Source organism: Excalfactoria chinensis, chromosome 5 (assembly GCF_039878825.1).
Source record: "Excalfactoria chinensis isolate bCotChi1 chromosome 5, bCotChi1.hap2, whole genome shotgun sequence".
In the NCBI taxonomy this organism is placed as follows: Eukaryota; Metazoa; Chordata; class Aves; order Galliformes; family Phasianidae; genus Excalfactoria; species Excalfactoria chinensis.
The window spans coordinates 3,601,001-3,628,748 of record NC_092829.1 but is presented as its reverse complement, the minus strand read 5'-3'; the positions used below and the strand labels follow the sequence as shown (position 1 = coordinate 3,628,748).

Sequence of the window (27,748 nt, the reverse complement as noted above, 5' to 3'; positions counted from 1 at the left end):
AATGTAGTAAAAATCTTCGCTCAACAACAGCAGCAATGTTTAAGGGCAAAACATGAATTTTTGCATCTATAAACGATGATGCCTCCAAAAACAAAAGTAAATGATTTTCACAGTGCTGCCTTTAGGACGAAACTCTTCTCGAAACACCGCACTTTATTTTGTGACGAGCTTTCTTCACACACAAACCGTTCATGTGGCAACAGCAATCAGATACCAAACAACTGTGCGTTCCTGCAGAGCTCTTTTGGTCACCTTTTACCAGCATTCTCACATTGTCCATGACCAACTCAAAGCTCTGGACCTCAAAAACCTCAGCACCTCAGAAGGAGCGCAGTGGAACAGGCACTATCCAGCTTGTCGCTTCAGCTCAGCTTTCATTTCTCTCAGCCCCTGCAGCTCCTTCTGGAGGTGCTTCACGGCCTGTAGAATATCCTGCTGCTGGGGATCATCCTCTGCTTTCTGGGTGTAGAGGAGGAAATGTTTAACGGTTTCGGAGAGCAACGCCTCGGGGTCCTCACCCACCCGATGGAGACGCAACATCCTCTCGCAGGCTATCGCGTAGTTTTTGTGCCAGTTCACTGGGTGATGTGGATGAGAGCTGACAATTTCTTTGTACGACTGTTAAATGGCAAAAAAAAAGAAAAGAAAAAAAAAGGGGACAAATTAAGCAAACAAAGGGGACCAACAGCTCTTAACAGCGCTTCAGAACTGTCCGTAAAGGAACAGATGCTTACTTAGATGTCTACATCATCCAGAGTCAGAGCAGTTCTGAAACTCACTCTATGTTTACGATGTGATTTGTGGTAGTGTGAATCCAAAATCCAAGGATTTTGTGCAGCAGCTGTTTGTTTAGAAACATTACGGACGATTGAGATAACCCCAGAGCACATTATGCCCTTCCTTAAGATGGAACCAGGCTGGGCAAAGAGGAATTTCCCTGTTGTGCTTGGGAAAACACTGACTCAGTGTTTCAGGAGATCGAGACATCTTCAACAGGACTTTTGTAGTTTGAATCATAGAATAATAGAATCACAGCATGGCCTGGGTTGCAAAGGCCCACAGGCCTTGTCCAGTCCCAACCCCCTGCTGTGTGCAGGGTCACCAACCAGCAGCCCAGGCTGCCCAGAGCCACATCCAGCCTGGCCTTGAATGCCTGCAGGGATGGGGCATCCACAGCCTCCTTGGACAACCTGTTCCAGTGCATCACCACCCTCTGGGGGAAAAACTTCCTCCTAAGATCCATCTTAAACCTCCCCTTCTCAGATTAAAACCATTCCCCCTTGTCCTATCACTGCCCACCCTCATAAACAGTCATTCCCCCTCCTGTTTAAATGCTCCCTTTAAGCACTGGAAGGCCACAATGAGGTCTCCCCGGAGCCTTCTCTTCTCCGAGCTCAACAAGCCCAATTCCCTCAACCTTTCCTCACAGCAGAAGAGTCTGCATAGGAGGGTTTGCTAAGCAGCAATATTGATAAGCTTAACATCATGTATGGGAACTTCGCAGAACAGAACAGCAAAAACAACAGAGAAATGGGCAAAATTTTAAAGGAAGCAATTTACAGACTGTTTGCTGGGATATAAAACATCTCCTCTCTGCTGACACACACTGATCGTTTCGTGCATCTGCTGGCATCTCTGGCAGTGCAGTATTTATTGAGATACCTACACCAGCTTACGTGTGTCATTCTCTGCTGTGAAATGCAGCAGAATTAATTTGCAGTGAGAAGACTGTCGGATTTTACACTTGCTGGCTCAGATGCAAGACTGTGTAATGACAGGGAGGACAAGTGCATAGAGGGGACGTTAGGACAAGCAATCTCTTGGCACGGGTTCGGAGCCCAGCACAGACAACATAATTATAGCAAAAGGAGGGTGTTGACTGGTTAGCTTTTGGCATCCTCCGTGACCAAGAGGGCAAGCAGGAATGGATAAAATCCCTGAACAAATCTCTCTGAATCTGCTATGCTACTGATTTGGATGAATGAGAGAGAATGCAGATTACAGGACAGCCTATCTAGATACACTGTGATATTTCCATGTGGTCAAAAGAATTATAGAAAAAAAAAGAAAGGATGGAGACTGCAGACAGTATTTGTAACAAATATATGACTTACAGTGTATGCCAACGTGTACAGCTGTGATTTCATTTCTGCAGGCACACTGGCAGTTTCTGCGAGGCCAAATATAAAGAAAGCCGTTTTCATCCTAGGAGAACAAGAGAAAAAAAACACATCATAGCCAACTGCTAAACATAACCAGCTCACATCCCCTGATCACGTCTTCAACGTGTATGAGACAGTCAACAAGATTTTTTCAAGTCACCAGTGATACAGATTTCTTTCCACCGTATGCCCAAACTACCCCCTGTTCTTCAAGATGCTTTGAGCAGAACCTTTAGGTGAATGAAACCATTGCTTTCCTTCTGAAGTTTGGCACATGAAGATCCAATAAGGCCATGCAATATCAGGCTGCCTGCTTTGGTGTGGATTTCCACGCACTGAGGAGCAAAAGAGCATCACCTGGCTTGCCACATCTCCTCATTGGCGACAGCTTCCCAGGAAGAGGGCTTGAAACTAAATGGGAATTAAAACAAAATTCAGCCATCAGATCCATGTCACTGTGTTTTTCTCCCTGCACAATCATCCCTTCTAACCCAAGCAGTGACAGACCTCCCAGGCAGCAGAAAACCTGTCATGAAGCCTATGGCTCTGACAGCAGGGAATTCAGCTGATCCTCAGTCATTCATAAAACTTTATTCCTCTCCCTGCACAGGAGGAGCCTCTGGTGTTTATATCAGGTGTTTCACAGCATCCCAACTATCCACAAAGAGAGAGACCATTTTTACCATCCCATCATAGCTCAGCCTACAACATTTAAAGCTTTGGGTGTCCCATGTCCTCAATGGTTTTGAGCTCCCAGTCAAGTTTTAGGATCAGAATTGGACCTGACAGAAATGTCCTCTTTATTTTTAACAGTAGCAAAAAAAAAAACCCAGACCCAACACATGCAGAGCGATCGTGTGTTCCAAAACACAAAGTATTAGATTAAAGCCCACGTTTAATTTCTCTAACACTGCAATGGATGTGGTCATGAGGAATAGCAAGCAAGAAGGAACAGAGCTGTGCCTCTGCCTCGTACCTCCCATATTCTTCAGTCCAGTTATAGAGATTTCTTGTCAGACGAATCCACTCTTCTGGGTCAAAGACAGTGTCAGAAGGAACCAACTTTTCACAGGTACCCCATGGCCAAAGTGAGTAACTCCTCCTCCAGGTTGAGTCCCCTTCATGAAGACCTATGCAGACAAACACTTCTTTACTGCCAAAAAAAGGAACAGAGAGAGGAATGGTGAAGCCATGTCACAGGCCCTGGGCAATCCCACGTGCTTGAGCTGCCCACCCAACCCATGTTAGTGCAGCAGACAGGTCTCAAGCAGCACAGCTGTACATGTCCCTGTTCAGTGCAGGGGAGCTGAACCAGATGACCTTTAAGAGTACCTTCCAACTCAAACAACTCTATGATTCTATTACTTTCTAAAGCATGGGTACCCACCCAGAGCATCTCCCATTGGTGCATGCACGTCTCTGGGGCAGTTTGCTGAACAGCTCTGCAGACAAATGCCCCCATGGTACTACACACCTCATGCACCAGAGCAGGAGGGACCTCGAGGGGAGAGGTCCTCTCTGTGTCACACCTTACACCCATGTCAAAGCAGGAGAAGCCCACTTCGTCCCAATGGCACCTGGCCCTGCTTGTCTGCCTCCCCACACTCACCCCAGCTAGTCTAAATGCAGATGCTATTCTTATTCATGGGAGTATCTAATCCTTTCTCCACTCTTACTAAGCTATTTTTATATGATGATTATTCCTGGAATACATTCATTCTATGCTAATCACTTGGCCACAATGCTCATGAAGGAGAAGCTGCAGCAATTTACTCTCCAACCATCATCATTTTGAGTGCACAGGAATGTTCCTTTTTTTTGTGTGTGTGATGAATTGTGTCAGCAAAAGGGGAAAAAAAAACAAACAAACCTTATTTTTCCTTCCTAAAATCCGAACGTACCTCAAAACAACGAGAATTATTACACCTTGTTCAGCCAGATATAGTATTGTTCAACAGCGCTGAACAACATTATATCTGGATGGAGTTACTTCCGCGCAGATATTTGCTTTAATTGCAAAAATAATCTCACCACTGGGGAGGAAGTCAGTAGAGAAAATTGGTCTTTTGGATGCAGCACCAAGCTGTTCCATAAACAATTTCAAGAGGAAAAAGGCTGAAGATTTTAGGGAAGCTGTTACATATGAAAGAAACGCTTACTGTTTGTTTGCTTTGAGGAAATGGTGGAGATTAAAAGCGAGCGTCCCGTCGGGTAATATTCCTTCCACAGGGTTCCACCGGTTCCCAGGAAAATGAACACCAGGTAAATGCTTTGCCAGCTTGGGTAAATACCATTCATAAGTCATCATCTATCACCAAAAACATTATCGTAATTAAAACAAGGAGCACAGTTTCCATCCGTTTCAAACCAGCAGCTGTAGAAATGCCTTCTGTGTGAATCATGATGCCATTTATTCAAGTAAGGGTTTCCTCTCGTCTCAGCAATGACCCAGGAGGACTGGGCCATCAGATCAGACCACCAGTGGCTTCTACTTGGAGGAATGCAGTCATTGCCACTGAGGAAAGCTCTATGGAAACACAAAATAGCTACAGCTGTGAGGAGACACAAGAGAGCTTGGGTTAGACACGAGGCATTGGGTGAAGGCTTCACCAAAAATCACAGTCCCCTGTTGGAAAGCCAATTGCAAGGATTATGTGCTCGTAAAAGTACAGCTGTCCCTTTCTGCAAAGAGGATTCTCCTCTTTCCATTACTCAGGGGAAAAAAAAGCACAACCACAACCCCAGGGGACACAGCATCTCCATTTAAATTAAAAACAAGAGAGAAGTCTCCACAAGCACCTTTGCTGGACCAAAGTAACACAGGAGACCTCAAGAAATGAGCCTCAACATGGCAGAGCCCTAGTGAAAAAGCTGAAAGCCCCATTGCCCAAGGGGTGCTGGCTGACCCTCAGCCCTCCAAACTGCTCCCAACATGCAATTTACTGAACATAGAAAGGATGAAGCTTCCTCAGTAAGGAAGTAAACATCAGCCCTGTACAACAACTGGATATCTGCCATGTCGCCTCCTTCAGCATCACCTTCTGAACCTACCTCTTGGTCCACTAATGTGATATCTGGCCTCACTCCTTCAACATAATGCTGGTAGCGAAGGGCGTTCCCAGGTAAGTCTCCTCTTAGCAAAATCACTGCACCCATTGGCATAGAGGACAGCAGGTTTCTTGCAAACTTATCAACAATGTCATTGTTACTCTGATCACAATCGCTTAAGAAAACAGATGAAAAAGAACATCTCAAAGCCAGGCACTTGCATGGTTTTGCCCATCTTTAGAACAATTTTATGCAATAGGCATCCGGTGGTGAGGTCTTTCCCCTTGGTCAGATCTGGCTGAAAAGCATCATCTCCACTTAGAAGATACAAACTTGAAGCCTTTAGACTACTGTTCCCCAGAAGCTAGAACCACTACATACCACTACAGTTTCACAGAAGAACACACACACAGTGCATGCATTCATCTTAATCCTGATCCTTTTTAGCTGATTTTTCTTCATGGGTTAAACCTAAAGATTTATTAATGGAATAAAATGGAAGTGCCAGAACACTGTAAGTATTTGAAACCCTTCCTACCCTTTGAACACTTTTAATTTAGTTGAGCCAGTGGGTGTGCAAAGCAAGGATTTCTGTCTATGGAGCCTGTGAGCTCCACCTGAGCAGCCCTACTACTATGTTGATTTTTACCTAACCCACTGCAGAGTTCTCATTGTGGTTATGGAATAAGGAAGATCTACATCACAAGATGTAATTAAAAAAAGAAAGAAAACTAAGAAAAAGTTACCGGGTACCAGGAAACTTGAAGCAAAGCATGGGGAAGGTGAAGGTGATGACCAAGAGGATGTCTTACCTATAGTTGGCCCAAAGTTGAGCAGTGACGAGAGCCCCAGCAGAAAGCCACTCCAGCCATGGCAACACCCGACTGCCCTGCAGCACAGCACCTCCGAGGGACACAAGAGCAGACAGTCCCAGCCCTGCCAGCACTGCCACAGCCACATTGCTCTGCATCCAGAACCGCTCCACCTAGGACACAAGGTGGCAAATGCCAGCTGATGTGGCAATGCTTCCTTGGGACGCAAGTCTACACTTTTGGAGTGGGACAGTCTCCCAGCTGAAAAGCTCACAATTGAAGAGCAGGCAGCGATAAGAAAATGAGAAGTTTCTTCCCTTTATTCATAGAATGGCCTGGGTTGAAAAGGACTACACTGATCATCTGCTTTCAACACCCTGCTGTGTGCAGGGTCACCAACCAGCAGCCCAGGCTGCCCAGAGCCACATCCAGCCTGGCCTTGAATGCCTGCAGGGATGGGGCATCCACAGCCTCCTTGGGCAACCTGTTCCAGTGCGTCACCACCCTCTGGGGGAAAAACTTCCTCCTAATTCTTCCTCTTAAACACACATAATCTATCTAAATACCCAGAAAACATATTTATGCTTCCCCAGCTAAAAGGGAACAGAAAATGTAGCTGTGTGTTTGCACCCTGTGCATCTCCAAGACAACCACCTGCTCTTGATTTGCAAGGGACCCTACAGCCAATGAAGCACGGATGAGGCTGCTTCCAAAAACCAACACCCCAGAGCAATTTTCAGAGTGAAACTTACCACTCCCAGAAACAGAGGCTTTGTAACATCCAAATTTGCTCTCCAGGCGAAGAAGAGTGAATAAACACAGAGCATTCCAATGAAGAGACAAATCACGGGTGATTTCTGTTGCTTTATCCTATAAAAAAAAACAAACACAGCACTATAGTGGCACGCTCAAAAGTAGGAAAAAGTTACATGTGCATGACGACAGCTGTCTCTGTGCATATCTGAATGCATTTAATGCCAGGAGCTGGTGGGTCTTTCTTTACTTTTGCAATTTATGAAACTTTTGCTTTTTAGAGCATGCAGCCATCTGGATCTCAAGCTTTTTAAGGCATCTACAGAGTCATGGGGTAATCAGGTGCAGGGCTGTTTTGCTCTTTGTCAGTAATACAGGATAACAGCTGAAATCTCTGCTCAAGGAAGCAGAATAGCTCCCTGTGGCACAAGGCAGAGAAAGCACCTAAAGCTCATGCTTGGCCAGTAAGGAAATGCAGGTGGGGGCAAATATTCCTCTCCAACTTACGGCAGTGCTGTGCTGAAACAGGCCATGAGTGCCAGGGCGAGGACAGGAAGAGACAGCTCCGATCTCATCTGCTCTAGCTGGAAGCTGTGGGGAAACCAGTGCATGTCTGCATGACCCTCAACTCAGTACCTGCACTCAGTGCAGCAAGAAAACAGGGCAGCTGTATGGCATAACAGCCCTGTTCTGATGGGGCTGAGTCTATGAGAAACAGGAACAAGCCAGGATTTTGAATCCCCAGCAGTGGAATGGTCGTGATTTTACTCACATCAACATCTCTCTCATACTGGATCCAGTCTCAGACTTGGCCTGGATTAAAAAGAAAGAAAAGTCATGAGAAACCCACACACTGATTGGGGAAAAGACTTTCTGCTTTCTGCCTGCAGAGCCCTGAGTGTAAAGGGCTGCTCTAGAGCTACTTCAAATTATACCACAGTGATCACAGGGAACAGGAATTGCTTAAGCAGAACCAAAGACAGCAAAGACAGCAAAGACAGACTTGAACCTTCACTGCAAAATTTTCCTCCAGTTTTTTTGTTTTACATTTTGCAAATGGTGCGTCGTTCACCACCCAGATGAACCCAACTCATTACTCTGTGACCAGAGAACATCATATGGCCTAGCTGTGAGCTCCACTATATCTGCATGACCTGGGACATCCCCCATATCCTGGGAGCACCGTGTGGGCCTCAATTTCTGCTTCCTTGCCTGTTTGGAGAAGACATCCAAGAACAATCCTAGAATCGTAGAATGGCCTGGGTTGAAAAGGACCACAGTGCTCATCCAGTTCCAACCCAATGCTATGTGTAGGGTTGCCAACCAGCAGCCCAGGCTGCCCAGAGCCACATCCAGCCTGGCCTTGAATGCCTGCAGGGATGGGGCATCCACAGCCTCCTTGGGCAACCTGTTCCAGTGCATCACGACCCTCTGGGGGAAAAATTTCTTCCTAAGATCCAACCTGAACCTCCCCTGTCTCAGTTTCAAACCATTCCCCCTTGTCCTATCACTGCCCACCCTCATATTCTCAGCCATCTGCATTGAAATCTCTGAGTCAGGATGGAAAGTAGGGGTGCTGGGCATTGCTCTCCTTCAGTGGCCAGAGCCGAACATCTAAGTTGGGACTGAAGCAGAACAATGCAAATCCTACACTCAATAAACAGTCGCATCGTATCTTCCTCTCTTTGCAAGAGCACAAAGCAGACAGAATAATTCAGAGCAAGGGATTCCGAGGTTCCCATTCACCCATTCACTTCAATGCAACATTACTGAGATGCAAGTTAGAGGAATCTCTTTCTTGTAAATATGAGACACCTGGACAGCCCCCAGTAAATAATACAGCTCATTCTTTAAGGGCAAAGAGAATCAGGTCTTCCCTTCCCAGCCATCTAACCCATACCCAGAAAATCTGACCGATCCAAAGGTTGAAATCAGAGAATTGTTCTTTAAAAGAAATGTCCAATTTTTTCACCTCCGAGCTATTTAACACCACGAACACAAAGGTTCTGCTACCACGTCACTCCAAAGAAAGCCACGTAGAAAATGATCTTTATTTACCAGATTGAATGTCCCATATTCCTCCCTGAGAAAGTGGGTCAAAAATCCTCGAAAAGTCGTCTGGTCTCCCCATGTCCAACGGGCTCGATTGAGGTAGGACGAAGCCGGCAGATAGAGATAAGGCAGCAAACCAGCCAAGAAGCATAAACCCAACTTCAGCAAATGGCCTAGGGACAATTCCTGCACCAAAATATGTCATATTGCATAACAATGTTTATTTTAGTTTAATCGTGCTGGAACTTCAAGAACAGATAAAGAAAAAAAAACATCAAATATATTTACACAGAGCTGATCTCTCAATTTATAGTAAGTCCCTACAAAATGCTATGTTAAACCTTACGATTTTGTGGATTACTAGGAAACTGCATCAAACTGATCTCCTTTGCATGGCAGGGTGAAATTTAAGTGAAGCAAATAATATTAGCTAGGACTCATGAGTATCATACTCATTGCATCTTTCACATTTAAATCATGGCATGACATGCATAGATGGCTGAAGCACTGCAAGGCTGAGATAACCCACTTTGCAGCGATTAAGAGTTGGCTGGTATTCCATCTGGCAAAAAAAAAATGCTGCTCTAGTACAACTACACACATCATCACCATCATCAGGAGTCAGTTTTGCCATTTACTTTATCGTGATTACACTGGCTAAATTGGATAGGCCAACTTTTGGGTTGGGATTTTCAAGATTGCCTAAGGGGTCAGGAAGACAAGACTTTCAAAGGGACTTCTGTGCCTAACTCCTTTAAGTGCTTTGGAAAATCCCACCCTAGAATATTGCACGCTTGCTTTATCATTAGCCACTGTCCTGTCAATCAAACACTTGCTCAGAATTTGGGGTTATGTGGAATAGACACCATTCAGCATTCAGAGCAACGACCTACGGAGCAGAGAAAGCAGCCTGATAAAGTTGGTGGCCAAAATCTCTTTAGAAGAGTGGTTATATTTTAGATTAATTTTTAACTGGAAGGCGCTGTTTGTGATCAAATATCTCTTTACTAGGTGGCTTTCTGCAGCATGCTTTCCTGGGCTAAGTTATTTCCCAGGAACACTGCATTGCAACAGCATTCGCCCTGCTGGAAATCACAGAGCTCTGTGCACCTCCCTGGTTAAAAAAACAACTATGTTTAAAGAAGAAAAATACACTGCAGGAACCATCGCTTTGTTAAAGGACATAGGAAGTCTGCAGGGCTTTTGCTTGAAGCACTGGACTTTTGCATCAAGCTTGTCTGAACTGCATCTTATCTCCTGCTGTTCACACTCTTCACTCTAGGCTTAGCTATAAGCTATGCCACTGTGCAGAACCACACCTGATATGCCAGGCTGAGGGTGCAGAAATACAGGCAGGTGCATCCCAGTACAAACCTGCCCAGTTGTCATCTCATGGTAGAAAGTGCCTCATCTGAGAGTTCATAGAATCATGGCTTGGGTTGGAAGGGACCTCAAGGATCATCAACCCCTCTGCCACAGGCAAGGCTGCCAGCTGCTAAACCAAGTACTAGATCAAATTGCCCAGGACCTCATCTAACCTGGCCTTAAAGTCCTCCAGGGACGGGGCATCCACAGCCTCTCTGTGCAGCCTGTTGCAGCAGCTCACCATTCTCTCTGTAAAGAAATCCCCCTGACATCCAACCTAAATCTCCTTTCCTTTAGTTTAAAACCATTCTCCCTTATCCTGTCACTACCTACCCGCATAAAAAGTTGATTTCCCTCACGCTTATAAACTCCCTTTAAATAGTAGAAAGCCTCAGTTTGTTCTCCCTGCAGCCTTTTCAAGGCTAAACAAGCCCAACTCCTTTAGCCTGTCTTCATAGGAAAGGTGCTCCAGCCACCAGATCATCCTCATGCCGCTCCTCTGGACCCTCTCCAAGAGGGCCTCTTGCAGGACTCCAGTCCTAGCAGGGTCAGAGCTGGAGGCCACCAAGCTTGGCACATCCCAGAGACATGCTGAAGAGAACACCACAAGACCAGCACCTGCAGCACCCTTACGCTGGGCTGCTAATTCTTTGTGTCTTTGCTGACAGCGGTCACACAATGATGGACAACAAGTCAACGCAGCTTTCATTTGCTACCACCAGGGAATCAACACTGAGAAACTCATCTCCGATCATAAAACAGTGCTTTAAAGAAAGCTCAAACAGCCGCGAGTCAGCAAAATACGCACCGTCTTTCTGAAGAGCAGGAAGAGAACCCAAGGTACAATACAAGCAATGTAGAGCACTATCGTGTGCTGATTGCACAAACTGAGGCCGCAGCAAAAGGCACCAAGTTTGGCGACCTGAAAGGGAAAAAACAAACATGAAATACCTCATAATTACTCTTCAGTAATGTTGCTTCGTCAAAGGAAAACCTGCTATAACTTCACAACAAATCTTTGTGGTCTTCAGAGCTGCCCTGTAGGACTCGGGACACCTTCAAAGTTCTTTGGTGAACTCCAAGCACTCCAAGGCCTCTTTAGCCAGTGGCAAAACATGTTATGTGATAACTCGCAAAGCTGAGTAAACTACTACTGTGGGCTCCTGAAGTTCTAGGTTAGCCCAACAAAAGTCCTTTTATTCACGCAATTTATAGGAGTAGGCAAGTCAGTGAGAGGAGAGATCAGATGTTCAGGTAAAGTAAAGTAGAAAGAACAAGGCTGGTGAGTGAAAACCATCCAACCACCCGGCCTGTTGCCAAAGTAGTAAATATAGCATGAAACATCTCTGTGTTTAATAACAGCATTATTTCAGGGGCACTTTTCATTTCAAAAGAGTATACACTGAACTGCACAGAACTGACTGAAAAAATGTCTGTTTCTGTTTTTCATTAGAAACGTGGGTTTCTGACTAGATGAATTTTCCTGTAAGACGTATCTATTTACCCTTGGGAAAAATAACAGTTCTACCAACAAAACCTTGAACGCTCACAGCCTACATTGAGTCTTTGATGCAGAAAATTAAACTTTGTGCTAAAACATTTAGATGGAAATGATTTCGCTTTTTCCATTTCTATCCTCTACGTGTAAAGCAACAAAAAAAAAAAGCCCATCCAGCACGTCCCAACAAAACCCTTCAGCAAAGTGAACAGGTTTCGAAACGTTCAGCAACTTCCAGATGATCAACATCACTGAGCCCAGCCCCAAAATCTGCCTTTTCTTACTTAAACAAAACTGAATCGGGACTAAATGAATAGGAAATTAAACAGACTCATCATAACTAATTGAAAATAATAATAACAATAATAATAATAATAAAACTGCTTGAGATGTTTTACCTTTGATCTCTCTTTTGCAGTGGATGCTTCCTCAAAATGCACGGTAAGAGCCATAAGCAGCCCCACAAACAGATTGTTTAAGCTAAAAACCTCCGCCGTGATGGACCACTGCCATGTTAGACGAGAAAATGAAAACACCCCCGCAGCAAGGATTCCTCCAGCATATGAGCCAGAAAGCCTGCAAACACAGATAACATGAAATCTTCTTTTCCAACAGAAAAAAAAAAAAAAAAAAGCCTACTTTATTGTCCTTTTTTATTATTATTATTTTTTTTTTTTTAAAACACTATAGCAGCTGAAATTATGACTGCCAACCAGCATCCTTCCAGAACATTATATGGTTAATGTGTCCCTAATAATTTCTTTGCAGTGGATTGCAATTAGGAATAGCACACCTTACCCACCCCATGTATTTGCAAGGCACCAAATACTGAACGGCTGGTGAGCCAAGCTGGCTTTTTCTCCACAAACACCACAAAAACTCCTGGTATTCAATTCAGTTCCAAAACCTTGATGAGCAATCACACAGCAGGTCATGGTATGCTGAGCCAGAGAGTCATGCCTCTAACGGGATGCTCTGTGCTGGAGGACACATGAGCAGTGGTGCAGCCTTAAGTTCATTGAGGCCCCGCATAAAGAGTGGATTAGAGCTATTGGTGATGGACAGCATTAGCAGAGCTTTCCTAGGGCAGGTTGGACTGTCTCAGGGATGGGAAGGGATTGCAGCATCCATAGCCCTGGGATGGAGAGGTACCTACTGGAGTCAGGGAGAGGGGACAGTGGGTGCCACCTTCAGCTAGATGGGACTTCAGCTCTTGTTCCCAAATGAGCTGGATGTTGCAGGCAGCTTGGGGAAACCAGAGGTTGGATTTAGACCAGGAATCCCATTGCACCCACTCTGCTGGTTGCACTATGGGTTCTGGTCTTTGAGCTCTTTGGAAGCTTGGCTGTTTGGGAGGTCTGTCCCATAGGAAGTCAACCAGGAGAATGGGATGGAGGGTAGCACAACCAGCTCAGCCATGTCTCATCCAAGGACTAATAGCCATGACTATGGTTAAAGCTGCTTTCTAGTAAATCTCAAGCTCTTTACAGACAGGTATTTTTCTAATCCCACCCCAGGTATGCATATTTCCATTTAGATATAATATTCCCAGTGGGTTTAAAACAAAAGTAGTATATGCTAATCAACCTCTTCCTCAAGCTGAATCATCAGCTTGATCATCAGTACCTGAACACTGACCATATCCCCTACTGTAACCACAGCAATGTCCCCACATGGTTCGTTCTCCCCATCATAGATGGGGCATCCATGTAAGAGTAGCTTATAGAGTTCCTTGGAGAACGTAACTGAGGTAAATGGAGATAAGCAAACAAAACCTACAGCCCTTGCAAAAAGGGACAAAAGGGATTCTGAGAAAGCACTCCCTCCTCCATCATAAATTTCTTCCACTTTCCCAAAACAATCTAAGCTCTTCCAGCAGGCTGAAAAGTTGACACACTTCTGTAGATGTCAGAGGACTCACGCAGTTAAAACTGGGAGATGTATATCATTAAAAATGAGAGGTGGCATCTATGGGGATAAGATGATTAGGATAAGAAAGTGGAAAGATCTGACCTTCACTTCTCCTCCTAACATGGGACATGCTGGATGGCCTGTGGTTGCCCCAAAGATATCTGCAAAGTAGAATTCATTTATCTTCTTTGTAAAGATCTGCAACTGCAGGACAATACAGGACACTACCAGTGCGTGAACTTCACAGAGCTCTACTCTGGTCTGAGCATTCAGCACAAGAAGCTGTCATTCAGTACCCATGGCACTCAGCAAAATAAAAGCCACATTACGACTATACTGTGATGAAGAAATTGCTATTTAAGTGTTCTTTGGCACAGAATTCCATCTTGAAATCTTCAATAAATTGGATGCATGCTCACTAGTAACTAAATGTGTCAATTATTACAGGTTATCCAAGAGCATTAATATGAAGTTTCAAGTCACGCTACCACATAGAGGTTTTCAGAGGCATCAGCGCTGCTCCATTGATCTTCCTACCAAGCCAGCCTGACATGACAGACTTTCCCTTAACCAGCAAAAACTTATAAAGAAATAGGGCTGTAAATCCACTTGAAATTCTTGCAGGGAAACACAGTAGAAAAGATAAAACAACTTTCTCAAACACTGTGAGAAAGAGGAGCAGATTTTTAGGCAATCTTCTCAATCATTGACCAGTTTTCTTCATCTTCCCTAGAAAAGAGCATCATAGTAGAGTTCAAATGAGATTAAAGAACTCCCATCCCCTGATAAAAAGTCTCAAACCTACACTTCAAGTTTTATGAAACAAGGCTTATGGAAAAGTTACTCAACTCAAAGCTTAAAAGCCTTATCCCAGCTATGTGGGCAGGGGACACCTCTACTCATCTCCCAGCCCCCAAGTAGTGCAGGTTCAGAATCCAACTCTGGCACAACCCATAGGCTTTTAGGAAGAAGAGCTGACATCATCTTTCATTTCCACTGAACTCTCAGGAAAAGCTTCCTGCTAAGTTCTCTCTGTAAGAACTTGTTTTTCATCCAGAGGGTGGTGACACACTGGAACAGGTTGCCCAAGGAGGCTGTGGATGCCCCATCCCTGCTGCTGGTTGGTGACCCTGCACACAGCAGGGGGTTGGAACTGGATGAGCACTGTGGGCCTTTGCAACCCAGGCCATGCTAGGATTCTATGATTCATTTACAACTGATAATTCAGAAGGAAACACCCTGAGAATTGGAAGTGATAATATCAGGTATTTCCAATCAAAACCTAACTGTCAGAAAATAAGACAGCACCTCTATTCAAGACAACAGGTGATGGAGCAAAGCAGCACCAGCAGAAATGAATCTCACACAGCTATACCACACAATGCTGGCCCCAAATGCAATGAAACCTGCCTTGTGGCTGAGCTAACGTGACCCACATGAGGATTCCTATGTACCTGGTAGTGGGAGAAGCACAAAGATAAGACTAAAATAGAGAAAGGAAGAACTGGAAGAGCAAAAGGATGGAGACTGGACTGGAGGTCATGAAACTAAGAAGCATGAAAGCATGAAACTAAGTTTCCCGAAGCATGAAACTAAGAGGATGAAAGGATTTGCAAAGCAGGACTGCAATCTACAAGTGAAGATGCTGTTGGTGACAACATGTTGCAGGCAACAACTCCTTTAAAGAGAGACACAAATGGTATTTTAATGAGTAAGTCACATTATGGCGTGGAATAAGTTGAACATAAGAGATGAAGGAGATATAACTACAGCAAAAGCTCAGGAACTCAGCCTAACTGGAACCTTATGAACATGGGCAGAAACTCCCACCACCCGATAATGTGCTACGAGGGGCAGAAACAGTGAGCAAAGAAGAATCCACACAGTCCTTTGTGAGAAGTATTTTCCTGTGGCATCCTTAAACATCAAAGACTAAAAATATATTTAGGTTTCAGGAGCAAGAACATTAGAACACGTACCTGGGTTTCAACTCCAATGACATGAGCAACACTGACTACCTTTGGTCAGGAGTATTGGGGCTGCAGGTTTTCATATTAAAACAGCAAGGAAAATTCAGATTGGATGTTTAAATGTGTCTTTGCAAGGCTTTCCATCTGTGGGTAATTGCTAAGACGTGTCAACAGGCAGTTTAACATTCAGCCTCTGTCCTAAGTTTGGTAAAATATCTCTTAAGCCAAGAGTATAGGTTCTACCTATGCTCAGCGAACAAACAACTTAGCATTTTTGCTGTTGATTTAAAAATTAATGCCTGAAATGCCTGTATTTAGTCATTTGCAAGAAGCTATTAAACGATTTGGGTAAAGCTATATGGGTACGGGAATTGGAACTTAACTGGAATGTTTTAGTTCAATGCAATCTTCAGTGCACTGGCTTCTTAAGAAAAGTCAGCTAATCAAACCACATTTTATATTTGAAGCTAATGTATTAAACACTGGGAACACCTATCTACTAAAATAAGCTGATTATTTCTGCCTTCTGTTTCCTCCCAAAGTTTAGAGGGTAGCAGATCTGTGTCGATTTTTCTTTTTAAACACTCTTGGGTATAAGGAACAACTCTCTTGCTTTTAACCATCTCCATCACCGAATGCATTTTATTTCCCCATTTTCTTTTCTTCCTGCTAAAGGGAAGCCAAAGGAGAACGGGACTGAGAAGACTCAACAGCCTTATTCTAAGTGTCCGTTCTAATCAGAACAACTAATTTTTAAGGAGAAAACAAATAAAAATCAAACATGAATTTAGGACCAAAGTGTTGACAATCATCCCCCCAAACGCCAGTCCCTCTGGGTCTGCCTGTCACAAACACTCAACAGACAAAAGCTGGTTTCTCCTGCTCTCAGCCCTGAAGAGCCGGCACAGGTACTACAGGGAATAGCAACCCAGATTTTATTCTTCCTTAAGGACCTCATGCTCAAGAGCCACTTGAGCTATGCCTGCAGCCTCCAATCCCAGCACTGGAGGATAAGGCAGCACAGAACCCAGCTCGGTTCGCCAATCCTGATGGAGTCCTCATGGCCACAAGGAGATGATAATAATAAAAAGCATGCAAAGAGGCAGGAACATCACAAATGAAAAGAAGGGACTGTCAGAACTGGCTGAGGAGTACTGATGCAGGAAGAATTTGGGCTAAGGAAGGTGGTCCTGCCCACATCCTCTTACACAGGCTCTATGGGATGGGAGGCTTGCGGTGAAGCCACCACCACTGCAGCTCTGTAGGGTCACACTGAGCTTCTCCTGTAGGATGGCCCCAAGACACCATGAGCAACAAGGGGCCTCAAACACTACCAGCACATGCAAGAGGTACCCATCCAAAGGTTGGGCAGGACAGCAGCTGCCTCTTCCCAAAGAGTCTGGCAATTGAGTGCTACCACACCGAGCCATCCCAGGGCAGCTCGTGGGGCTGAGCAGCTCCCGACAGGCCAATAAAACCCATTAGAGCTGTGCTGCTCTAGGAAATGCCCTAGAAATGCCCTAAAATTGCAACTTTCTAATAAGTCGAGTAAAAACTGCACTTCCAGCCACCCAAGCCAGGAGGGAACTTCTCTCCCTGTGTCTTTGTAAGCAGAAAGGGAGCATTAGTTAGGCTTGATTCACAAACTCAAAAATCCTTAGAAAATAGGTATGCTTGATCCCGGGCGCTCAGAATAAATGGTGTCTGCTTCCAGCAGCCAAAAAAAAAAAGGAAGAGAAAAAGAAAAAACTCTCGGTAGGAACCGGCTTTAGCAATTTGAATGTTTTATAAGTTTTTTTTTTTCTTTTTTTCTTTTTTTTTCCACCCTGTAATTGCAGAAACTTTTCCTAATCTGACATTTGTTAAAACCCCTTATTAGAAATTATGCAGCCGCGGTAGCTGCGGCAAGAAGAATCCAATGGAAAAAAAAAAAATTAAAAAAAAATTAAAAAAAAAATAAAAAAAAATTAAAAAATAAAATACTGGAGCTGGCTTCACAATTACCAAGTCAGCCCATGCAGCCCTCTGCTATTGTGCGGGGTGGCATAAACCCCCCGGCGGGCTATCAGCTCCCTGGCAGGCAGGGGGCTGTGCTATTCAAAGCGCGAGATACAAGCTGCGGGGCACAAACCTGGCAGCTCCCATCTGACCCCGCAATCCCCGGCTGGTGACAGCTCCAAGCTCCATGGCAAATTAGGCCTTCTCACATTACAATTGCAGGAGACAGATTCCATTAGCGGTATCTGAAATTGAGTGGAGAGCTGCTCTGTTATCAGACTTGACTCATAAGCGCCGCTATTAATCAGAGCTATGATAGCATTTATATATTTCAAGCTATCTGCTGCCGCTGTGATATTCTGCTACAAAGGGTTGATGGGACTTAGGGAAGTGAACAATAGAGCTTTCTGGGAAAAGCAGAGTAAATCAAGAAAGTCTGTGACTTCCGCACATTCTGAAGGGATTGCGGTTTACATAAATTTTCTCCCAATTGGAGATTGAGCTCTTCCTCATCTTACACATGGGATTTAGTTGTCACTCAATGGTAACAGCTGTGAAAAGGTGAAGCGGCCCACCGCTCAGAATATTGCCTCCGCTTTTAAAGCAATTAACCCATGAACAGGAGGATACCTGGTGATATCAAAGGGATTAAGCCAGGCAGTGCATTATTAACATTTCCTTGAACTAATTCTAACTCTGACTAGCTGTCAGAAAAGACTCTTCAGTCTTAAAAAAAAAAAGGAGGGGGGGAAAAAGAGAGTTTTTGCCCTGCTTTTTCTATCCCCCCTTCCAAACGAAGCAGTTATTTCAGCCTAATGTGCGTACTTCAGAGCCGAATGCAAATGAACAGATTTGTTCACGTCTTCACAGCAAACTCAATGCCGCTTTATTATGGCTGCATAGGGGAAAAAAAAGACATAGATGATCAATTAGTCGGAGGTCACGGTGGGTAGTCTCCTAAAAGCAAATCAACACTGAAGTAGCCTCCATTCTTCACTTCGTCCTAAAACTTAGTAACTACTCGTTACGTGTGTTTCTGAACCTGCATTTGGCTACAATAGCAATAATAATCTAAAATAATCTGTAATCTGGAAAATCCCAGTGTGCCCTAATAAATGATTTCTCACTCTGTGAAGCTCGGCGTTTTCCTTTTCTCATGCCTACAGTCAACGGGGCAGCGATGACTGCTGGAGCACGTTCTTCTCCCTCAATCTGCATCCAAAACCCCCTCCCGGAAGCCGCATCCCATACAGTGAGGATGCTCTTATACCCTGCCCAAAATAAGGGTCAGGCTGCTGGGAACTCCCATCACTTTGCATACCCAAAGGACGCAGAGCATCTCTCCGCTCAATACATGCATTAAGCATATTTTTTTGAGCACCTCTCAATTCTAGGAGGCTTCCAGGCTCTGTTTTTCCTCCCTTTAGCCATGAGCATCCGCAAGAATAAATCACATCCTCCCACACACCTTGCCCATCAATGAGTTCTTCCCACAGGAGCATCACTGGGGCAAGGAATATCAAAGGGGTCGGGACAGTAAGTCAAGAACACCTCTACCATAGCCTGTGCACATCACCATCAGCCCTCACTGTCAGCATGGGGAAAACAGTGGGCTCCAGCTTTCATGTACAGCTACGGCTTGTTGCTTGGCAGAGTGGTGAGGGATACATATGTCTATTTATATACATATAGATGCGTGCACATATATATATTCCTATATGCATAAATAGAAATCCATATATACTTTTTTGTTAAGCATATAAAACTCCATATATATATATAGGTATAATATTCTCCTAATATGCATAAACAGAAGTCACAAATTTAATGCAATACGCAGAACAGCAGCTGAAGAGAAGTAAGCTGCTCATCTCTGTGCAACATTTTCCTCCTTTTCAAATGCTGATGTGTAACAAGAATGCAAGAAGTCCTGTCCAACACCTTCTACCCTGCGACTGCATCTGCAATAGTTCAGCTTTGTATGTCTGCACAGAGCAAAACAGCCACACTATTGGAAGGTAGGAAAAATGCACTTAGAGCAAGGAAAAGAGCACCATTTCTATTCATAACAGAGAATGCAAAGAACGCATCATCTGTGCAGAAAATTACACTTCGGCAATCATATTATAAGAACATAATTGGTTTACTTTGTCAACTTGCTATGCTTTGCCTCCCACAGTAAAACAAATAAATATTTGTTCAAGGAAACAATCGTGGAGTCGCACTCGCCGCGTCCTAAAAACATAATGCTGCTCCCCCGTCTTTCAAAGCAAAGATGAATTATTTGCATCAGTTACGAGCAGTCTGAGAAAACTCTTTGTAAATGCCATTTTACGATAATTACAAGCGATTCCTTAAGACTTGCGCGGAGGGGAAAAACATATTTGATAAGTAATTCAAAGGAGCAAAACGCTCATTCAGCGATAGTCTGGATTACTGACAAAAGGGCTTTTTGCATTCGTGCGGTCCAACGCAACTTTGTTGGGAGAAGCACAGCTCTGCGTTTAGCAATGAATCAATCAGAAGGCTGAGCCGCTTCCTATCACCCTGCAGAGCATCCCGCCAGCGAGCACCTGGGAGAGGAGAAATCTGGTTAAATTATGAACGGACCGAGCACGGTTTGGTCCTAATCCCACACGCACTGTGGCGCCCTAAATAATGCCAAATCATAACCCTTGTGTTAAGCAGGAAAATAAATTACCCCGACCCGGTGTTGGATAAAGTCGGGAAATGCCTCTCTGACAAAAAGAAGAGAGCGATCTACAAGGAATAGTTGTACTAAAGGCAGGGGCTGGGAAATGCAGAGCGATCCCCTCCCAGCCTCGCGCGATGGCAAACTGCACCATGCCAAGCTGGTGGGTTGGCGGGGAGAAAAGAAAGGTTTTAGAGGTTAAGTTCAGGTCAGACGACAAATGAAATTGTAACAGCCCAAGTGACATTGTATAATGTCTTCTTCCACTCAATCAATAGGGCACTGTGAGCCCCATTACCATAGAGATGGCTTCCTCCTTTCTGAAGGGTGTCTATTGTTTGACGAGAGAGATTTGCCACTTGAACCGTGCTGCTCCCAAAGGATGTGTACTTCATCAATTATTTGTATTCCTAACATCTACATATTTTCATATTAACGTCCCCAGCGTTCGCGCGGCAGAAGGAGCGGCCGCTCGCTTTTCCTCTGGTACCGAAGGGCTTTCAGGGGTCACCCCGTCAGCTCAATTTTAATTAAAACACAAAAATGCAGCAGGATTTGATAGCCTGGTTTAAAGCTTTTGTGAAGACACACAATCCCGGTTCAAAACAAAACAGATATCAGAGGCTCTGGAGCAGACGGTGCCAAGCAAAACGCTTTCGGAAAGAATTCTGTTTGGTTTAAGCAGGTGGCAAGAGAGGGAGAACTTTCTTTTTTTACTTCAAAAAATAATAATAATAATCGATTTTAAGGTGCTTGCAGGGAAAACCACAACATTGTAATTTGTAAATAAAAGTGACCCACAACACCTTACAAAAATCAATCACCGCGAGGCTGAATAATTGATTCTGTCACACACTGCTTTACAGCCACGAAATAATTTTCCACAAGCCTCGATAGTTTCCACCATCTCCCACTTCCAGGTTTTCCGTTCCTCGATGCGAGTTTCATGTTTGACAGACACAACCCCTTCCAATCCCAATTAAACAACAACAACATTAAAACCTCTAGAAGGAGAAAGGGAATCCCCAAACTTTGCTCATTGTTGCCCCTTTGCATTCCCGCATCTCCGAAGCGAAGACAGCATCCCTTCGTACACACAAAAGGGGCATTTTGGGAACAGTCACGTTCGAGTTAGAACTGTAAAGCAGGGCAGATCTCTACCGTAATTGGAACGGAATTAAAAATATACAAAGCAGAATTCAATGCTGGAAGGATTCAGACTTGGTGATCCTTACAGGTCCCTTCTAACGTACAATAATCTATGATTGAAAATACTGAGCAGTTCCACACAGGACTTCTTAATATAATTAGAAAGTGGGCTCACATGGGAGGGCAACCCCTCACTAAACACACATTACGATGCAGGATGCTACATTAAAAAGCACTGACTCAACCACACATCTGACCCAACACTAAAATCAATCCTACTCCGTAAGACGCAGCACAGCAGCTCCTTCAGCAGAGAAAGGTGCACCCGCACACAACCACGGGCACTTCTTGCTCCCACCCACGTTTTGGAGCTGCATAGGATCCGGACCCATTTATCTCTGCTTTCATACTGAGGCTTCCTGGGGGTGGTAGGGGGCTGTGAGCTGAGTTAGAAAACAGCTTTGCTCAAAAAAATCAAAGCACCCCATTTTTTCCTCGAGGACTGCATCCCCAGCCCTGATACCACTTCAGATTTCACTGCCATCCACAGCCTAGAAGCGTGCCCTATTTTCCCCATCAAAGAACATTAGAAATTGTTTGTCGGGGTTGCAGTAATCCTCTCCAATCTGGGTCAGGCGGAGGTTAAGTGCAGGGAGAACTCACACATCAAAGGCTGTCGGGGCGCAGCCCAGGACAGCATACCTCCCATGGGCAGGGTGTGGGGTGTAGGGATGGTGCCGTGGACAGGAGACACAGGTACCTGCCTCTGCTGGGAGCTGTGATTAAACCCAGCTCTTGCTTTAGCCACAGGTGAAGCTCATCTCGTTAATTCAAACGGACCATCTGCATCTTCCAAGAACGACAAACTTCATTAGTTCTGCTTAGTTAGAGCGCTTGCTGATTTGCGATAATGAGCCCCAACAGCCTGTCACCTCTTTGTCAAGGGAAAGGGCATACTTTTTTCTGATCGTTACTATTACTATTTCAAAAAAGAAAATATATAGAGAAGAAGCTTTTGTGCAAGAAAGAAGGTCAAATTCAGATTAAACCGCTGCTCCTTTCACCCAAGGAACTAATCCCAGCCAGGCGCTGCCGGTCGGGGGGTGGGGGGGCTCAGCCCCGTACCTGAGCACGGTGTAGAAGAGCAGGGCGGCTGCTGCAGCTCCCAGCACAGCACACAGCAGGTTGACACGGCCCGCAGCGGCCCCGCCGGGCAGCAACCTCATGGCCAGCCCGGCCAGCAGCGTGAACAGCGGGTAGCCAGGCGGGTGGGCGACCTGCAGACAGAGGGATGGGCTCAGCAAGACGACTGCAGCATCCCGATCCCAGCACCGCATCCCAGCATCCCGATCCCAGCACCGCATCCCAGCATCCCGGTACCCAGGTATCCCTGTTCCCTGGCATCCCAGTACCCCAGCATCCCGGTACCCCCCCCGGCATCCCAGCTGTTTTTCCTCCCGCTGAATGCTTTTAGGTTTGGTGCCAATTTTTCACTCCGCAAATATTTTCCCCCTTAGTGGATTTGGCGGCAGGCGTCACCCGCGATAATGAGCAACGGAGAAAAGAGGTGACACGTCGCATTATCGCGCCTTAAACTGCTTGTTGTTTGGGTTCACAGTATATTAGGGTCATTCAAAAGGCTGGGTTTTTATTATTATTATTATTATTATTTAAAAAAAAACCCACACGGATTCTCAACTATTTTATTGGGTAGCAAGTTGAAAGACCACACTGCTATCGGATTACCACCGCGCTGACAGTCCTAAGGTCTTGCCTAAAGGGATCATGCACCATAATAAAGTTTATTAAATAATAAAACTTATTAAAATTGTTAACCCGATTTATTTTATTCTCCCCAGCTTATACAAAATTTGGGTTGATAATAAGCCAGCTACTGTATATACAGTAAAGCCTTTGCTTTATAATTTAGTTTAATTGGATTTAAAACTTGAAGTAAATTGTCGCGTGCTGTACTTATAAGTTAGTAAAAACTGTGGTTTGAAAATAAATTAATCTACTTTACTCCATGCTTAATTAAACTTCCTTAATTCCTAAAACTGTTAATGAGAGCATTGATTAAACAATAAAACTAATACTTACTCCAAGCTCATATGCGGCTGTGATCAGCTCCCCTGTGAAAAAATAATGTAAAACCAATAATTACTATTAGGAAATGACACTCCTCCAAAGTTTTCAAAATCCAAATGCTTGCATTGGGGTTTTGCATTAATTTGACTGGATAAAACTGTAAATCTGTGGAGATTTAACAGCATGAAATTTTCTAAGAATATTTTCTCCCTCTGATGTCATGGCACAAAATATCTTTTGTATGTTTCCGCACGACTTTTATGAACAGATAAGGGAAAGCAGAGGTGAGCTCTGTTACAGCACGGCCTCAGACATCCCGGTTGCAGACACCTGCACGCATCAGTGTGTTTTTAATGTAAAACCCATTGATTCGACGACTCTCTGCGCTTCCGTTGCGACGCCTCCTAACAAACTGGGTGTTTCTCATTAAGAAAAAACAACCGACTGCAACAAGCAAGCAGAGGAACACACAGCTCATATTTTAAAGGGGGTTAAATGCAATCGCTCTGCTTGCAAATCTGCAGCCTTGGTGTTAAAGCAATCCCTGCAGCTTTGCAAGCAGCCCTTTACCTGTCAGGGTGATGCGCTCAGCTCCTGCTCCTGTTACACAACAGCACCAAGATTTTGCATTTCATTTGTACTCGATGCTGGGATGAATGACTGTCACAGAAGCACACAGCAGCAGAGAATCCTTGGCATTTTTAGAGCACTCGGAGCTGCAGTGCTGTGGAACTGCGTGCATTAAATCCAGCCTGTGCACATGAGCACATTCAAGCTCAGTGAGCTCAACAACAAGGCAACAAAATTAAATATTACGGCACTTGAGGCATTGATTCTGTGATCTTCTATGTGTTTCTATGATAATTTCGTGCCATTCTATGATATTTCTATGTGATGTTTCTATATGATATTGTTTCTAAATGACTCTATGAAATATCATAGGCTCGGGTTGGAAGAGGCCTTAGAGATCATCCAGTTCCAACCCCCTGCCATGGGTAGGGCTGTCCCTGTATCATTTCCATGTGATTCTATACCATTTCTATGCTATTTCATTGAACCATCACACAACATTTGCTATCCCAGCTATGCCAAAGAGAAACTGCCGTTTATGGAAACAGAGCCTCATCTTACTACTGTCTTGGAAGTGCCAAGTTTGAGGCAGCTTCACCCCATCGCTGGATGGCAGAAATGCAAAATAAAGGGTGATATAGGATGAATTTCTTCTCCAAACAAGCAGTGATGCAGTGGCACAGCTACCCAGGGAGCGGTGGGGTCAACATCATCCCTGGAGATGTTAAGAACTGTGGAGATGTGGCACTGAGGGACATGGGCAGTGGGCAAGGTGGAGGTGGGTTGATAGTTGGACCACTCTTATTGAGAAGTATTTCCTCATATCCAACCTGAAACTGCACTCACTGAGCTTCCATGTGTTATGCTGATGTTAGTTTGCACCACGCATACAAGCAGCACAGCCACAAACCCAGCAAAGGTCCCAACCCAAGTAAAGGTGGTCACATAGTGGGCCTAAACACATCTGAAAACTGACTTATCTCCAGCAAGAGTTGGAACCAGTGTCTGAAACATCAGAACGAAACTTCTTTTTGTGCTTGAGTTTATTTGATCCCTTTTGTAAGCAGTTTTAACATCTGTGGATGTATCCCAGTGAGCTCTAAAACTCATTCTCTTGTTTCTTTATTGTAACGCTAAGTAACACAAGAAAGCTGCCAATGAAAATATCTACTGCCTTTTACACTCCGGGATTACTGCAAGCTTCAGGAACAATTAGAAATATACGGATCACTTAAAAAGAATAAGAATAGGCTCCCTGCCTGAAAGCAGATACAGCAAATCCTTAAGCACCTCTTTACTCACACAAGTAGCTTCAGCGATTTCAATGGCACAGGCTGTGAGCCCATCGAGTTCAGTGCTTCGAGCAACACCACAGAGAGCTCCCAGAGACCACAGTCAGGGCTGCAGTAGGCTGTTCTCCATGAGAAATGAAGGGAATAACCCCAAAAAGCCGTATTAGCACATGGTGGTGTGGCTGTTTGCGGGGAAAAGCCCAAATAGGCAGCTGGGATGAGGTCATCTAGGATGGTTGGACTAAAAGATCTTAGTGGTCTTTTCCAACCTTAACCATTCGGTACCATTACCTAAAACATCCCAATCACAACCACAGACACATATAGAAGCTGGATGCTTTTAAACACAAAATGACACTAAATTCACACAACTGCAGAAGCCAACAAGGGAACCTTCTTCCTTCTGCTCAGGTCAGTAAAGCAAGACACAAACTGTCAGACAGCTGCATTCCCAGAAGGGCAAAGGCAGAGATTTCTGAGCACTGCAGGGCAATTGGATCCCATGGAGCTGATGAAGCCCAAGAGGTGGCTATGATGTGCTGAGCCTCAAAGATGAATCCCTGTAGGATGGCTGCAAGGCCCCAAGCCCTGTTGGTTAGCAGCACTGTAACAGGGGACTGTAAGCAACAGAGTCCACAGGATGAGCGTGACAGCGTGTTCGGGGGTGACAGCAGTGCAACAGCCTCTATAGGATAAGTATCCCTATGGGTTGACAGCAATGCAACAGCCTCTATAGGATGAGCATCCCCCTGGGGTGTCAGCAGTGCAACAGCCTCAATAGGATGAGCATCCCTACAGGATGAGCATCCCTACAGGATGAGCATCCCTACAGGATGAGCAGTAACACACCAACCCCTACAGGGTGAGCAATCCTTCTGGATAACTGGAGTACACTACAGCACTCCTACAATACAATCAGCCCCTATACAGTATGGAACCAACTTTAAGGTCTCTTCCAGCCTAAGATCAATGACCCTTACAGGACAACTGCGATACACAGGACCCTATAGGCGTCTATATGGCAAGAGACACTATTGTGAGGCAGTAATGCAACAGTCTCTACGGAGCACGCACCCATACAGAATGCCTGCGATGCACCAGGGCAAACATCCCTATGGGGGTGACAGCAACCACACAGCTCGGACCTCCCCCCTGTGCCACCACCCCAAGGCCGCCCCCCCCGACCCGGCCCCAAGCGCAGCCCCCCAGCCCCGGTCCCTGCCCCATAGCGGGTGCTGGGTACGTTACCCGCGTCCCCGCCGGGCAGGCCGGGCGGCAGCGTGCCCGCATACACGGCCGCAACAGCAGCACCCACCGCCCCGGCAGCGGCCGCCACAGCCGCATCACTCCCGCTCCCAGCGCCCATGTGCGGCCGCTTCCGGCTTCGGGGTGGAACGCACCACTGCAGCTCCAAATGAGGGGGGGTGCGATTGGTCATGTATCCTTTCTTTTTCCTTCTAAACAGCCTTCTGGGAGCCGTCGTTACTTATGTGGTGATAGAGAATGAGGGTTCTGCCGTCGTAATGGTAAAGCGACGCAGAAAGACCTCGAGAAATCGTTCTTCATCACCACCATCCCCCCCCCCAAAGGACTTGGTACAGCCGGTAGGGCCATCACTTGGGGCTGTGCAGGAGTGGGGTCAGTCTGTCCTGCTGCTCTGACTCCGCTCTCCGAGTTTTAAATACAAGCTCAGTGAGCGCTTTCTCTTCAAACTGGTGTAAAACCAGAGTGAGAAGCCGGCTGGGGCTCTGTGTGAAGAGGCTATAGGCAAAAATAATAGAGGTCTTTGCCATGAGTGGAATCAGGCAAGTCTCTAGTGGGAGGCAGGTTTGAAGGTGATAGTGCATAGAAAGCCCTACAGAGAGACCTGGGCAGGTTGGATCGATGGGCTGAGACCAATGGGATGAAGTTAAAGGAGAACAAGTGCCACTTGCACTGTGCCCACAACAGCGAGCCAGCAGTGTGCCCAGGTGGCAAAGGAAACCAATGGCATCTTCTATACTCAGTGCTGTGAGCCCCTGCCTCAAGTGCTGTGTTCAGTGTAGGGCCTTCCATTGCAAGAAAGACACTGAGGCTTTGGAGTGTGTGAAAGGGAATGGAGCTGTGGGGGCTCTGGAGCACATGTCTGATGGGGAGCTGAGCTGGAGCGGTCAGTGTGGACAAGAGGAGGCTCAGGGGAGCCCTCATTGCTCTCCACAGCTCCCTGACAAGAGATTGTGATGAGTTGGGCTGGATTACAGTGATAGGACAAAAGGTGATGCCCTCATGTTGTACCAGGGGACGTTTGGGTTGGATATTAGGAAGCATTCCTTCTCAGGAAGAAGAGCAGTGATGCAGCTGCCCAGTGGTGTGGTGGGGTCACCATCCCTGGGGCTGTGGAGATGTGGC

The 27,748-nt window shown here is 45.3% G+C and overlaps 1 protein-coding gene across 1 annotated transcript; it reads right to left on the bottom strand.

The window, feature by feature from the left end:
• TMEM260 (transmembrane protein 260) lies at positions 1-26,741 on the bottom strand. The gene is made up of 16 exons (XM_072337639.1): positions 26,609-26,741; positions 23,511-23,542; positions 22,536-22,687; positions 12,089-12,266; positions 11,001-11,114; positions 8,834-9,013; positions 7,548-7,588; positions 7,283-7,366; positions 6,775-6,892; positions 6,023-6,195; positions 5,214-5,385; positions 4,322-4,470; positions 3,139-3,315; positions 2,520-2,573; positions 2,115-2,205; positions 1-618 (listed from the first exon to the last, which is right to left on the bottom strand). Exons 1-16 carry the CDS (start codon positions 26,724-26,726, stop codon positions 346-348), a joined length of 2,106 nt encoding a protein of 701 aa, XP_072193740.1. The 5' UTR covers positions 26,727-26,741; the 3' UTR covers positions 1-345.
• Between the last annotated feature and the right edge of the window lie 1,007 nt (positions 26,742-27,748).

Coding starts and splice junctions, on each gene's coding strand:
- TMEM260 (XM_072337639.1), bottom strand. CDS start 26,726: ATGGGCGCTGGGAGCGGGAGTGATGCGGCTGTGGCGGCCGCTGCCGGG. Junction 23,543..26,608: donor CCTGCCCGGCGGGGACGCGG/GTAACGTACCCA, acceptor ATTTTTTCACAG/GGGAGCTGATCACAGCCGCA. Junction 2,574..3,138: donor TGGACTGAAGAATATGGGAG/GTACGAGGCAGA, acceptor ATTCCCATTTAG/TTTCAAGCCCTCTTCCTGGG.